Raw genomic sequence first — 13,202 nt, 5'->3', positions numbered from 1 at the left:
GTCCACAGACGATTTTCCGCCTAACCATTGCGAAATTTTTTTACGAAGAATGTGTATTTTATATATTTTTCACAAAAAAGTCAAGTCATATATCACAAGAAAGCTCTCATTCTCAGAAATTTGGAAAGATTATTTCATTGTGTGACAATCACAGATCGAATTATCTTCGATAGAATCGCGATGTAAAATTTGGTCACCTCTGAGCGAATTTACATTTATACTCGTAGCACTGCTTCAGTCAGCCACAAACAGCCACAAATATCTATATACTCTATATTATCTTTTAGATTAGGATCTCTTCTTTCAAACAAGACCATTTTCACGTTTCTGCGTGCTTCCATCGGTGAGATATTCGCGTTCTGTCCAGGTAACGGAATCCAGCGCGTCTGGAAATAATGGCTTTCCATCTCATTCCAGCGCGCAGGCAGCGCGTCTGATGTTATAGATATCTGCGGTCGGTTCTGGGCTGCAATTGGTCAGATTACATGTCTCTCAGATCGGCCATTACAGACTTTGTGAACTCTGACACCGCTGCGTCATCAGAGTGGGCGAGAGAGGGGGGTCTCCATCCGGTCGGCCAGCCAGTGGTTTGTTGGCTGTTGTAGTTCGTGGACGCGAGAATTGGAGGCTTTTCTCCGCACGGAAGAGTTGTAGCGAACGCGACTCGGATCATATCAGTCTATGATTATCATATTACAAGTTATATATGATGAAGAACGGTCAGCGGCGCCGTGGAGAGGAATGAGCGCGCGTCTGGGGAGGCTTTAGGAGCGAGTCTCCGTGTGTTTGAGAGCTTATTCTTTGTTATGAAACGTGTTAGCAATACTAGACACTGTTTGCACTGTTTGCTGACAGAAAAGTACAGTACATCATGCATTTCAGTAAGTATACAGTAAATATATACATGGATTACATGGATTATTTGCAGTTTGGTGTAGATGAGCTAATATATGTTTGTTTGACGCTGTGAATGTAGAGATAGCTGCCTGCTAGCAAATTAGCTCAGCTCTGGACCAGAGAGGCAAGCCAAGATGGATGCAGGGATGATACAGAGATGCGGTGCTCAACTGATGCTGAGGTGAGAGATGCTGTGATCACTATCCCAATACAGAATGCATATAAATGGAATGATATAAAGCTGGAGGATATGGATTATATTTTAGATTGTTATAGACCAGATATATATTATAATGTAGACAGTCTTGAGCATCCTGAAAGAATTAAACTGAGTGTAGAAATCACAATATGAGAAATTTGGTCCAATTCGCTTATGCCATTTTGTATATTACTGCTTAGAAAAACATAAAAATAAAACATAATTCAATCAGTAATCAATAAAAGGGCTTATGGCACAGAGTAAAATAGGATTGTGGGGTTAATGTGTTTTATAAAGCCTGTTTTTGCAAAGGAAACTCTTCACAAATAATGTAGTAACTCCTGTTTAGAAGCTGTTATTTGAAAGATTATTTTTTTCTGGTACTTTTTGGCATCTAGTGGCATCAAACAAAGTAAATTGCAGAGAGTTGGGCCTAATAGAACCTGAATTACAGATAAAAAAAAAAATAATTAGTTTTAAATCTCCAAAAGTGCCTATGTTTTTTTTGTGTTTATAGTAATATTTGAAAAATATATAATGTTATTTATAAAGAATTACACTCATATTTTGTAGTTCAAAGGGTTTTCTTTACAATGAAACCATTTTTTTTCATTTCCTCCATTGTATGTGTGCAGGGTAAACATTTGAATTTGAGTATGTTAAATTTAGGCGAAAATACCAAAAAACGCCCTGAGCTTAAGTGGTTTAATGCATCCTTGGGGGTAAAAAAACCCAACAACTATTACCTTTTGAATGATAGAGTATATATATCCATCTATCGTTATTGGTCAGAATTGTAACAATGGGGCATATCTACAGACTGTCAATATTGTACCAAACTGTATATTTAGTTATTATTACAATTTACTGAAAGGCTCTTGCATGTATTTTCACTAATAAATCACTCATTTTCTGAAGTCACAGATGAATTTAAGTGCTTTTCCCTCACCCCACACAGCTCACAGCACTCCCCCAGCATCTTGTACCCCTTCAGCAGATAGCCTCCCATCAGCTTGCTGATCTTGTCCTGTCGCTCTCGTCGAGCCTGAATCACCTTCATCTCGGCCTCGGAGGGAGGCTCCCATTCAAAGTCCTCATCATCTAGATTCATCAGAGCACACAGATTCCTCGTGTGTCCGGGTCACGATGTATACGGATCAGAAACAACCAGCTAGCGTCTGTGTACACGGAGCTTTCAGACAGTTATACCAATTCAGGTTGTCACTAATAGTCTGTTATGCTAAAACCATTTTGAAGATCTAGATATTATGAGTGACAAAAAGCACACCCATACAGCCAGCTGAAGCGCTAACCTGCTAGCGTCAAGATGTTATTTTAGCGCGGCTGCACATCCACTACTTTAGCACGACGGAAGTAAGTCAAGTAAATGAAGATTATTTAAAGATAAAAATAGGGAACTCAATAGCAGAATAAGTAGTCTATTCATATTTTACCTGCGTTTAGGGCCATGCTTTCCTCCTCCTCAGCCATCTCTCAACACAGATAATTCTTCCTGCTCGAAACTTCTGCGGTGAAATGTATAAAGTGCTGTGAAAATGGACTAGCGCCATCTAGCGAGCTGAATGTAGGACCTGCAGTTTTGTTTGCACTTTTATCGAATATGACATAATTAACTAAAACTAAAACCATAAAAAATTCCGTACTTGAAATAACATTATATATATAACATTTATTGTATAACATTTTCCTTTAGTTTAACTTTATGTACTAAAATAACTAAAACTGAAATATAAACATTTTTAAAAAAACAAAAACAAACTAACATACATGTGAAAATCACGCAACAAAATTAGCTACTATTTTTTAAACTACATTTAAAATAACAATGGAAAATAGAAAAATAAAAACAAATTAAAAAATATATTATACTAAAATAACACTGTCATGACCATACTGAAATGTAGAGTTTTGGATTTTTTTTTCATATTCACTGTTTCACTGATAATATGCTGAATATACATATTTTTAAATGAATGAATTAAATGAACTTATTAAATATATTTCTGTTACAAATACATTAAATGTAAAAAAAAAACCGTTATGTTAAAAATGTAAATTTTTGCCTTTAATTTAATCTTTATTATAATCTTATCATCATCATTGAATCTGATGGTTCTCTAATAAAGACATATTAAATTTCAAACAACATGAAAACAGAACTACAATGTAAGTAATTGCATTTACACAAACACACAAAAGATTTTATGATGTTATCACACCAACACTAGAATCAAATCAAGTCTGCTCATAATAGGCTCCGTTGAGTGTCACTACAGCTGGTTTGGGTTTTGCTCTTACAATCCCAGCAGTGTCCATTACAGCCTCCTCTCCAACTATACTGTCCTCTCGCCAGTTTCCACGCCACAGTGTGCTGAGCCAGCGCAAAGTGCTCTCGTCCCAGTTTTCTGGAAGCTGCAGCATGAGATACCCTGCTAAGATGATGCCGGCTGCCGCCGCTTGCACATGGCTCATTTGCAGAGTTTCAGTCACAAATGTATCTACAGCTTATGAGTGAGAAAGAGACAGCAATAGACTTAACAATGAGAAAAAATTCTCAAGGTGCAAAAAATGCAAAAATGAAATACTACACATCAGATTAATCACTTTTACACATCCAGGCCTATAGAGTACTACAGAGATTACATGCTTTTGTAGGCCAGAACTTCTTGAAGTCAGTGGGTTTCTTGAATTTTTTTTTTTTCATTCTATGACATCAAATAAGACTTAACAATGAGAAAAAATTCTCAAGGTGCAAAAAATGCAAAAATGAAATACTACACATCAGATTAATCACTTTTACACATCCAGGCCTATAGAGTACTTACAGAGATTACATGCTTTTGTAGGCCAGAACTTCTTGAAGTCAGTGGGTTTCTTTAATTTTTTTTTTTCATTCTATGACATCAAATACGTTAGTAATAAGCCCTTGTGATTTTTCAAATCAAGTCAGTCAAGTCACCTTTATTTCAGGAAAATAGCAGAATCAATTATGGAAAGTCAACCATGGAGACAGTTCAGATTCTGCTGTGAAGCAGTCAATAGTGTCAATATATAGCTCAAGTCAGTTCAGTGTTGGTTCAGTTCAGTCAGGGCTGCATGATTCTTACAAGTATGTTAATCGTGATCACCTATTTCTGCTTCTCTAGATTTATTAAGAATAATCATCTGCGATATTTGCCTGCTGGTTATTTTTCCTGAAAATATTTTATTTTATTTAGGCATTTGCGTTATCTTGCATTGGTAACAAGCCTCCACATGCTTTCATGGTTGCAGTTGCCAGATTTTGAGAGTTTAAATTCCCCAATCAGAGCTTTATTTGTTTTGAAAAGGTGGTTATTAACATATGGCTCAAAAATAAGTAACGAACCCACACACTATCAATACTTGCTAATTCTTAAACTTTATTAAATGCAACGTTTCGGTCCACTGACCTTCATCAGGCAAATGTATAGAATTAAAAACAAGATATAATTATATACTTTCACAATCAATGAGTATAATTAACAATCACATGTGGCTAAAAGGGACTGCAAAGTTTGCCTGGGACATTAAACATCATCACACCAAACAGGAAAACTCATGTACTCACTACTAGTCAACTTCTACAGCCTCTTTATGTTTATACTCGCACTCTTGCAAACTATTCTAACTCAAACTTTCAGGGAATTTTTTTTTTAACTACAGACTGAAAGGGTTGTTAAAGTCATGCAACCATGGTGTAGTTAATTGATAATTTTTATGTACATTTAGCTTTTTACTTCTGCCGATCATTCAGGTTTCAAAATTCATAAAAGTTGTGTTCATGTGTGAAGTTTAACATGATGAATTAAACTTGTAAGAATCATAAACTTTTTTTTGGTCACAGAGCTTATTTTCTGCAATAATCCAAAAGCAATAATCCAAAAGTAAAAATCCTACTGGGTTTTTGTCAAGGGAACCAGGGAGATGCTAACACCCTGGTTGGCCTACAAAAATACATCATCACTGCAGCGCTCTATTTCACATGTCTGTGAGCAGTCGGCATTGTGTATAGCCACTTCTAAATCCCCTCTGATGCACATCATTCAGTTGTCCTACATTAGCCAAAATCATGAGAGTCCAGCACGTGAGTAGCTAATCCAATCACATGTGAATAAATGCAAATATTCCCTAAAAACACCCAGTAAAGAAGTGATGCGGTCAGGACCGAGGTGTAAATGCTCTCATGCAGTGTGTTTCATTCATACTCAGAAAGTCCAAAACAGCCTCATAGAAGTAATAACTTATGATGTGCCAGGAAATCCCTAATATGGATAAAGGCATCCAGCTATTGTAGCCAAAGCAATCTCTGCTGTAGCTAAGCTGAATAAAAATAAACGTTTTGACTGATGAAACATGAAGACAATAAACACACGAATGCGACAATATATAGTTTATGTCTGTTTTTCAAGGAATCTACTGGTAATAAAAAACATCTAAATAATGCAGTGCTATTTGACATAGCATTTATTACAGTTGGCTAGAAACTATTAAATATATGAAATATAAAATATAAAAATGGAAAAGTGTTTGTATATAAACAAATCATAAAATTAACATTAGGAAAATATAGAAAAAATATTATAGAACACAAATTATTGGTTATTGTCCAGCAGTGTATTTGATATCTCAGCCAATTAAAAGTAAGAGATAGGATAATAATAATAATAATAATAATAATAATAATAAAACCTGTCAATTAGACCAGAAAAAAAGGTATTATTATATTTGACATTTCTGTCCCTCTCACTTCTGAAATGATGGCCACGCCCATGTGTCAGGGCTCAAAATTACCATTTTGCCCATCACTATGTCATGGGAGAAACAGTCAGTCACACACTGGAGCAGAGCTGCACAATTCTGGATAAATTGAGAATCACATTTTTTTTTCCTGATTCTCCCACTATTCTGAACAGACCACTAAAGAAAATAGCATGTAATTTACTAGAGGCTCTGACAAAATGTTAATTGCTGAAGTCTACTTATTTATTTTTGCAAGACTAGTTTTACGTCACTGTGTATAACACATGGTGTTCATTCTTTGCTGGGCTGCTTTAAAAAATTGGGGGCATAAATTAAGAGTATACTGACTTCTCAATGCACCACTACACCACTGTCTGTGAGGCTTCAGGTCTATTTGACAGCTTATTTATAATCAAATTCATACCTGCACTCGCTGGGATGGTCAAGAGAATTCCCAGTGAAATTAAACTGGGGTACGTAAATATTCCTCCCAGGTTTACCAGCACATTGAAAACTTAGGAGAAACAGGACAAAAATTAAATAAAAGTTACTTCAGATAAAGGCAAATAAAATTCTGACCTATTATATTTTTTTCCATGGAATATTTATAATATTAATAATAATAACATTGAGTGGAATCATTATTACATAATGCATAGTGGAAAACAAATAATAAATGACCAAGCAGCAGAGAAGCCATGACACAAAGTTTATCCCAGGGGATGTGCTGAGAGGGAGGCCAGTATTCCACATGTGTGAAATAAAGCAATACACACACCCAGGAGTGGAGGATAAAGCTACACAGACCCACACAGGACAGCATCACACTGGCAGGGCCTGGCTGGACATTTCCTGCATGTTTTCTGAAAAGTACCTGAGACATAAAACTATAAACAACTACTGCAGTAAAACTGCAGAATATTACATTTGTATCAGATGTTTACACACATACAGGTTTAAAGAACACCTTAACTTTATACAGTCTTTTCTGGAGGTTTGTAGTGGATTAGTAGACACACAAATTTTAAGCAAAAATAATTGTTTTGATTGTGAATGACTCTGAGTTGATAACAAATTGGTTAAACAGTTATAGAAACTGTATAACTAGACAAGGTCACTGAATGAATCACTGTACCATTCTGAATGAATCTTTTTAGTGAACACTGGGATGAATTCAAATCCCCACCACTAGTGCTAACCTTGAATAAAGCAGAAGCTGAAGCTGAACCAACTCCTAGTGCTACTCCTGTGATTGAGTCGCTATGGAAACCATCACCATAGGCCAACATAACAATGCCAGTGATGGACAGGATGGCAGCCACTATCTAAATAGAGAACAGACAAATGCGTAAAAAAAAAAAGATTACTTCAAAATTGGCGAAAAAACAAGCAATTATCAAATCACTCACACAGCATTAGATATCCTATTTGATTGCTTACCCTGACACCCATGAAACGGTCCTTGAGTCCAATCCATGAAAGGAGGAAAATAAATGCCTGGCTGCAGCAGAGGATGGCACTTACGTCCACTTTGGAGATGCGGCAAAGCGCCAACAAGTACAAATAACCAGATAAACTCCATAGCGCAGAGAATGAAGCGGCTCCTTTCAAAACAACCCTTACAGTCAACTCTTCACCCAGGAACCGACTGCACTCTCTGCAAGGATAAAATTATATACAGCATGGCACATCCAAATGCTATTAAGTTTCAAATAATGCTGACCCTTAAGACAATTCTATCACATAATTCTTTAAGTAATAAAATAGGGTAGACTGGGCTGGGGCAAGTTGTCACAAGTAGGTTTAGAGTAAAAAGTCCAATAACACAAAGATGTCTTTTCTCTATCAGAGGTAAAGATGAATGCATGCAGCTTTAGTAGGCTGCTTTATAAATCAAGAACTCTACACCCCATGTGTAAAAATACAGCTTAGTCAGGACTCAGGTGTGTGTACAATTTATAATAAAGCTGCAGCCAACCTCAACTGATATTGCTGAAGCTTTCGCTGTTAGTGTCAGTGATGACTTTGCACTGATAATGGGCTGCTGGCCAGGCATTGATTCATTAATGAAAAGTTGTCATTTGTTTAGATGTACTAGAAGCCGAGAGGATTAGAGACTGAAAGCAGCTTGTACTAAACAGCTTAAAATAAAATAAGAATTATATACAATAATGATTATTCATATTTAACTTGCTTTAATTGCATCAGCACTTTAGAAAACTAATATTGCATGAAAGATGTGCAGCTCAGGGTTTGGACTGCAAAACATGCATCCTAACAACATGAGCAAGTCATATCATATACACTCTATAAAGTTTCCAAAAGGGAGTTTTCACAGCAATGCCATAACCATTCTGGGTTCCCTAAAGAAAAGAACCATTTTTTAATCAGAGTGAAGAACATTTGAATAATCGGTAGAATCTTTTTATGCTTTAAAGAACCTTTTACGCAATCGGAAGTTTCCAAGGTTTGCCATGGAACCATCAAAGCCATCAAAATTCATTCAAAATGATTTCTTCTAACTTGAACTCGGTACTTGGCAACTGCTTCTGTTTCTCCGTGAGAAGATGACACAGATAGTAGAGCAGAAAAAAGAGAATGTTCCAGGTACTACAAAACCAAATGATGAAGAATGGGGCAGGATGTCTTATCAGAGTCTCTTTAGCACTATTAGTAGCCCAAGCCCAGGAAACAGCTACACAAGCCCCTAAAATGAGCCCAGATGTCACCTTCTGTACAGCTCGGAATGGACATCAAGCGCAGCAATGTTTAGATGGTCTTTCTGCATCGGATTCATCCTGAACTAAAGTCTGCTCCTGAAGATCCTTCTCACTTGCTAAGAAGAACAAAGACAAGACATTTAAAGAATTACAAATGCCACTCCTTCATATACTTCTAAAATAACAGATTTCCATATCAAGAAGAAAGCTCCAATAGACTATATGAAGAGCTGAAAAACATTACCTGGTGTGGGCAGGTGAAGTGTGACAGGTTGGGGTCCAGAGGAAGGAGATATCTTGGCTGAGAGTTTGTTCATTGCTCGTTGTGCTCTCTTAAAAAAAAACTCTAACTCTCGGATCAGGGTTTTGAGCCCCTCTCTGTGAGCTCGGACTCTCATACCAGTAATATGCTTTAAGTAAACACACATGCTAAGTGATCCAACTGTGATTAAATATCTCAGGTTTAACAGCTTATAGTCTCACTTGCTAAATGCTTTTATAAATATATCGAAAACAGTTAATTAAAACAACATTTAAGCAAGTGAAGTGAGGTATTGCATCGATAGTTTAGCATAATAATGATACATTTATTAATACTGAACTTGAAAAATGAAAATGTCTAAATGAACTTATTTTTTTCAAATCATTATATTTAACTCTGCTGAATCAATTTAAACACATTCATTTATACCAACAGTGTTAAATCAGACAGAAATAGCTCTTTAAGGTAACAATTGCACTTTTTAGTTTGTAAATATGATAGTATGAATATCTATACCCATAATTAACTTTACATTGACATCTGAACTAGTTATTAATCCAGATTTTCATCATCAACACTGGATTAAATCAATGAGGGTGCTTCTTAAATTAGTGAGGGTGCTCTCTCTCTCTCTCTCTCTAATATATTTGTGCCGTCCATTGCTATGGCGCAAGACGCAAGAGCATTCCCTTTATAATCACTAAAAGCTGTCAGTCATCTTAGTTCATCGCGATATCACAAGTTCTCAAGTTACCTTATAATCAATGAAGTTCTCAAATCTCTTATTTACATCGCGTCTACACTTTGTTATAATGAGATGATTCTTGTTGAACACAACACCTGAACAAAAACAGCAGCGATTTAAGCGGTGAGTGGATTCTAACTTAAACGCCTGTGATTGGCTGTTGGGTTCAAGAAATCAACAGATATGTCTGTGATTGGCTACACTGCTCAATGCTGCAAAATATGTTGAAATAGAAACCGATCTCCAGAGCGCAAACCATAAACTACTGGATAGTTTGCGGCTCAATGCTGCAAAATATGTTGAAATAGAAACCGATCTCCAGAGTGCAAACCATAAACTACTGGATAGTTTGCAAAATCTGCAATGAAATGCCATTATTACAGCATTAACTGAGGGTGCTATTGATAGAGTAGATATTCATATAGTTCTCTGTGACTGCATTGGGAACTATTGGCCAGGCAAAAAAAGAGATATAGCTTATTTAACTTACAATGATCTTTTGTGACAACATGCCCCAGTAGCTGGGCTCTGATCAACAAATAGTGTCTGAAAATCATGGAACAGCAATTTGTTGAAATTGCTTCAGTCATTTTGTCAGTTCTCTAAAGTTTAAACTATATTCATGTTTTATAGGTTATAGTCATTAATATAAAAACAATATCAATTAAGGTTTTAAAGGTATTTTATTTGGTTTTATGAGACAAAAATTCCACACTTGACAAAACAAACATTACACAAAATCACATGAGGAGCTGTGATTTAAATGTGCCAGTTTAAATGACTCTAGACTCTAGACAAGACAAGTTAACACAAGCATACATAATGATATGATCAAACTCCATACATTGAAATGCATTGCTCAGACACACTTTGTAACCTATGGGTTCATTTATAGGTAAGATGACGACCATTAGGGAGCACTTTCACAAAGAAGAGGCATGTTATTCCTGGACTGAGAACCTCAAGGCAACCATTCACCCCACACTTATGTATTCAAGTTGGATTTATGCTTGAAACTGTCAGTTTATTACCATCAGTATGACTTAGTGACTTTGCTAAGTGATATTGATGTGGTTTCTTTGCTGTGAGGTACTCCTGGCATTGTCTGAAATGCCGCCTTTGCTTAATGGGGAGCCGGAGTAAGGGTCTCACTGTGTAAGAGCTGAGGGAATAGAGGATAACATCTGTCCTGTGGAATCTGATACGGGGAATTCAGTCTGTTATTATCAGAGAGGGAGACACAAAGAAAGGGAGTGAGATAATTATGGCGATAAACATTGGTAAACAACAATCCTTTCTCTTTGGAGTGTTACAAGCTCTTGGTGCATAAAGAAGATCTGTAAAGTTGCAAAGACTAAAGTCTCAAATCCAAAGAGATATTCTTTATAAAAGTTAAGAGTCAACCACGCCTACCTAAAATGGCTCATTCTAACACGCCCCCACATATCTACGTCACGATGTGGGAAGATTTGCATAATGCCGCCCAAATGTTCACGCAAAGAAAGAAGGCGTAACTTTTATTCTCGCTGTAGTATTTGTTGCCGCCATATCGTGAAGATGCTGTGTTTCGTTGTGAAAGCGAAACTACTAAGTACGTTTTTTATATTAAAGAATTTGCCACTGATGATTCAAATGCGAGTTTTGAGCAGTGTAGAGTAGTTCTTGTTGTTTGTAATTTCTCCGATCACCAAATGCAGACATGGTTTTATGTTTACGCGGCGCGATGCAATGCGTAAAAAGACAGTATAAGTCATTATAATCCGTAATTATGTCCCCACTGGATGCAACAAATGCCTCGTTTATAATGGATTTTAATGTTTTTGTCTCGTCGCTCCGGCCGGACAGGGCATCATCACAATATGGTAAGGGGCGTAACATTTCTGTCACACGCTTGAGGTATTCGGCCAATCACAACGCACTGGATAGCTGGCCAATCAGAGCACACCTTGCTTTTCAGACCGATGAACTTTGTAAAAATCGACGCGTTTCAGAAAGGTGGGGCATAGAGGAGAAACAATAATGTACAGTATGTGAAAAATAATGTGTTTTTTGAACCTTAAACCACAAACACATTTCATTACACCAAATACACAAAATAATGTTCTTTTTAGCAACATCATATGACCCCTTTAAAAACTTGCCATGGATATAATGATGAAAAAAGAGGGTGTTTTTTTACCTTTGGGTTTAGGGTGCATCAGGGTCAGAGGCAGCTCTACTGTCACATCACTGTATGGAGGAAACAAAAGGTTAGATAAAAGGCCATTTCTGATATCCCATAATGCGTTTTAGCTGCTTTTCATTTTTGATTTACCTTGCTGTCAAGCCTCCCAGCAGACTGAAAAAAGAGAGAAATAAATTTATAAATAAAACAGTACTAATAATTATAATAGTAATGATACTATATTTATAACTGTCATTTAGATATGAACAATTGTTTAGCACAAACTGGACGAATTTCTCAAAGAAAGAACTCCTTACCCTCCTCCTGATACCATGAGGTTAACCTTGATCTTGTAGGACACCAGGATTCCCAGCATCTCCTTATCCATACCACTCCTAATTCTGAAGGAAAGAGAGAAAAGTAAATGAGTAATTAGCAACTGATAAAAAAACAAAAAACAGGTTTAATTGTTCATGCATTTATGTATGAACTCAGGTCAGATTAGAGGTGATAGATACTAAAGAGTTCACAGTACAGTTCCGAAGCAAATGTGTTGTAAAAACTTTATTATAAGCAAGGCTACTTCATTCTGTGGGAGTTCTGTGAAACTCTTTATAAAAGTTCGTAAAGCTGAAACAAACGCTCACATAGTGGTTGAGGCCAAATTGGTGTCTTCGTCTTTAAGCCTGCCGTCCAGCGCCAGGCCACGTTTCTCCTTGTTGTTTGTCAGCAGAGGAGTGATTGGGAGGGTTTTATCAAAAGTTGCATTTCCTTCTACAGTTTCCCTGCAGAGAGCATTTGAATCACATAGTTTAGAGCAGTGTTTCCCAATCGGGTTGCCGCGGCACCTTGGGGTGCCGTCTGTCGAGAGCAGGGGTGCCGTGTAAAAAATCATTTTTTAATATTTTTAAATTGCTAAAATGTTCAAAAAAGCATCTATTATATAATATCCATTTCTGATGTCGGCAATAATTAGAGATGCACCGAAATTTCGGCTGCCGAAAATTAGTTCACCGCTCAGGTTTCACTTTCACGTGGTGTGAAGCTCTAGGCGTGTGCGCTCCGCTCAGTCGCTCCACTCGTATACCGTTCATGCTCATCGGAACAGCAAAGTCCACTCAAAAATTGAGCCGACAGAAAACATTGATGTAGTACAGTATTGTTTCTGTCTGCAATAGCCTTACTGTGTTGTAACATGGTGTGGTAAATGGGCAACTCTGGTAACGCTGCCCTCTCATTCATTGATCTGCTAACCGCATGTTATGCTCACGTGTTCTGATAATAATAGCTTTCTAGGACTAAACATTATTTGGATAATATCTGGATATATAATGGATAAATATCTTAACCCTACTGTTAGACCTACCTGAAAAACGTCTCGGTTACGTATGGTAACCCTCGTTCCCTGAAGGAGGGAACAGAGACGTCACGTC

The 13,202-nt window shown here is 36.9% G+C and overlaps 2 protein-coding genes and 1 pseudogene across 4 annotated transcripts in view; all 3 read right to left on the bottom strand.

The window, feature by feature from the left end:
• The window catches only part of LOC107701155 (Sjoegren syndrome/scleroderma autoantigen 1 homolog), a 6,495-nt gene extending 3,843 nt beyond the window's left edge, over positions 1-2,652 (bottom strand). The window contains exons 1-2 of the mRNA XM_016503118.1: positions 2,551-2,652; positions 2,046-2,197 (exon numbers count right to left, since the gene is read on the bottom strand). Coding sequence (XP_016358604.1) covers positions 2,046-2,197; positions 2,551-2,587 — 189 coding nt within the window. The 5' untranslated portion in view covers positions 2,588-2,652. The remainder of the gene's footprint in view (positions 1-2,045; positions 2,198-2,550) is intronic.
• A 700-nt stretch (positions 2,653-3,352) lies between these two features.
• LOC107701095 (solute carrier family 35 member F4-like) lies at positions 3,353-8,915 on the bottom strand (annotated as a pseudogene).
• Positions 8,916-10,398: 1,483 nt separating this feature from the next.
• The window catches only part of LOC107701154 (arrestin-C-like), a 28,727-nt gene continuing 25,923 nt past the window's right edge, over positions 10,399-13,202 (bottom strand). For all 3 annotated transcript variants that reach the window (XM_016503117.1, XM_016503115.1, XM_016503116.1), the window contains 5 exons: positions 12,417-12,554; positions 12,087-12,170; positions 11,920-11,943; positions 11,785-11,834; positions 10,399-10,822 (listed from right to left, as the gene is read on the bottom strand). In XM_016503117.1, coding sequence (XP_016358603.1) covers positions 10,818-10,822; positions 11,785-11,834; positions 11,920-11,943; positions 12,087-12,170; positions 12,417-12,554 — 301 coding nt within the window. In that variant the 3' untranslated portion in view covers positions 10,399-10,817. The remainder of the gene's footprint in view (positions 10,823-11,784; positions 11,835-11,919; positions 11,944-12,086; positions 12,171-12,416; positions 12,555-13,202) is intronic.

The sequence above is a fragment of the Sinocyclocheilus anshuiensis genome, unplaced genomic scaffold (assembly GCF_001515605.1).
Source record: "Sinocyclocheilus anshuiensis isolate Anshui unplaced genomic scaffold, SAMN03320099.WGS_v1.1 scaffold907, whole genome shotgun sequence".
Lineage (NCBI taxonomy): Eukaryota > Metazoa > Chordata > Actinopteri > Cypriniformes > Cyprinidae > Sinocyclocheilus > Sinocyclocheilus anshuiensis.
Note: the sequence above shows the minus strand (reverse complement) of the source record. Positions and strands in the feature narration are given on the sequence as shown.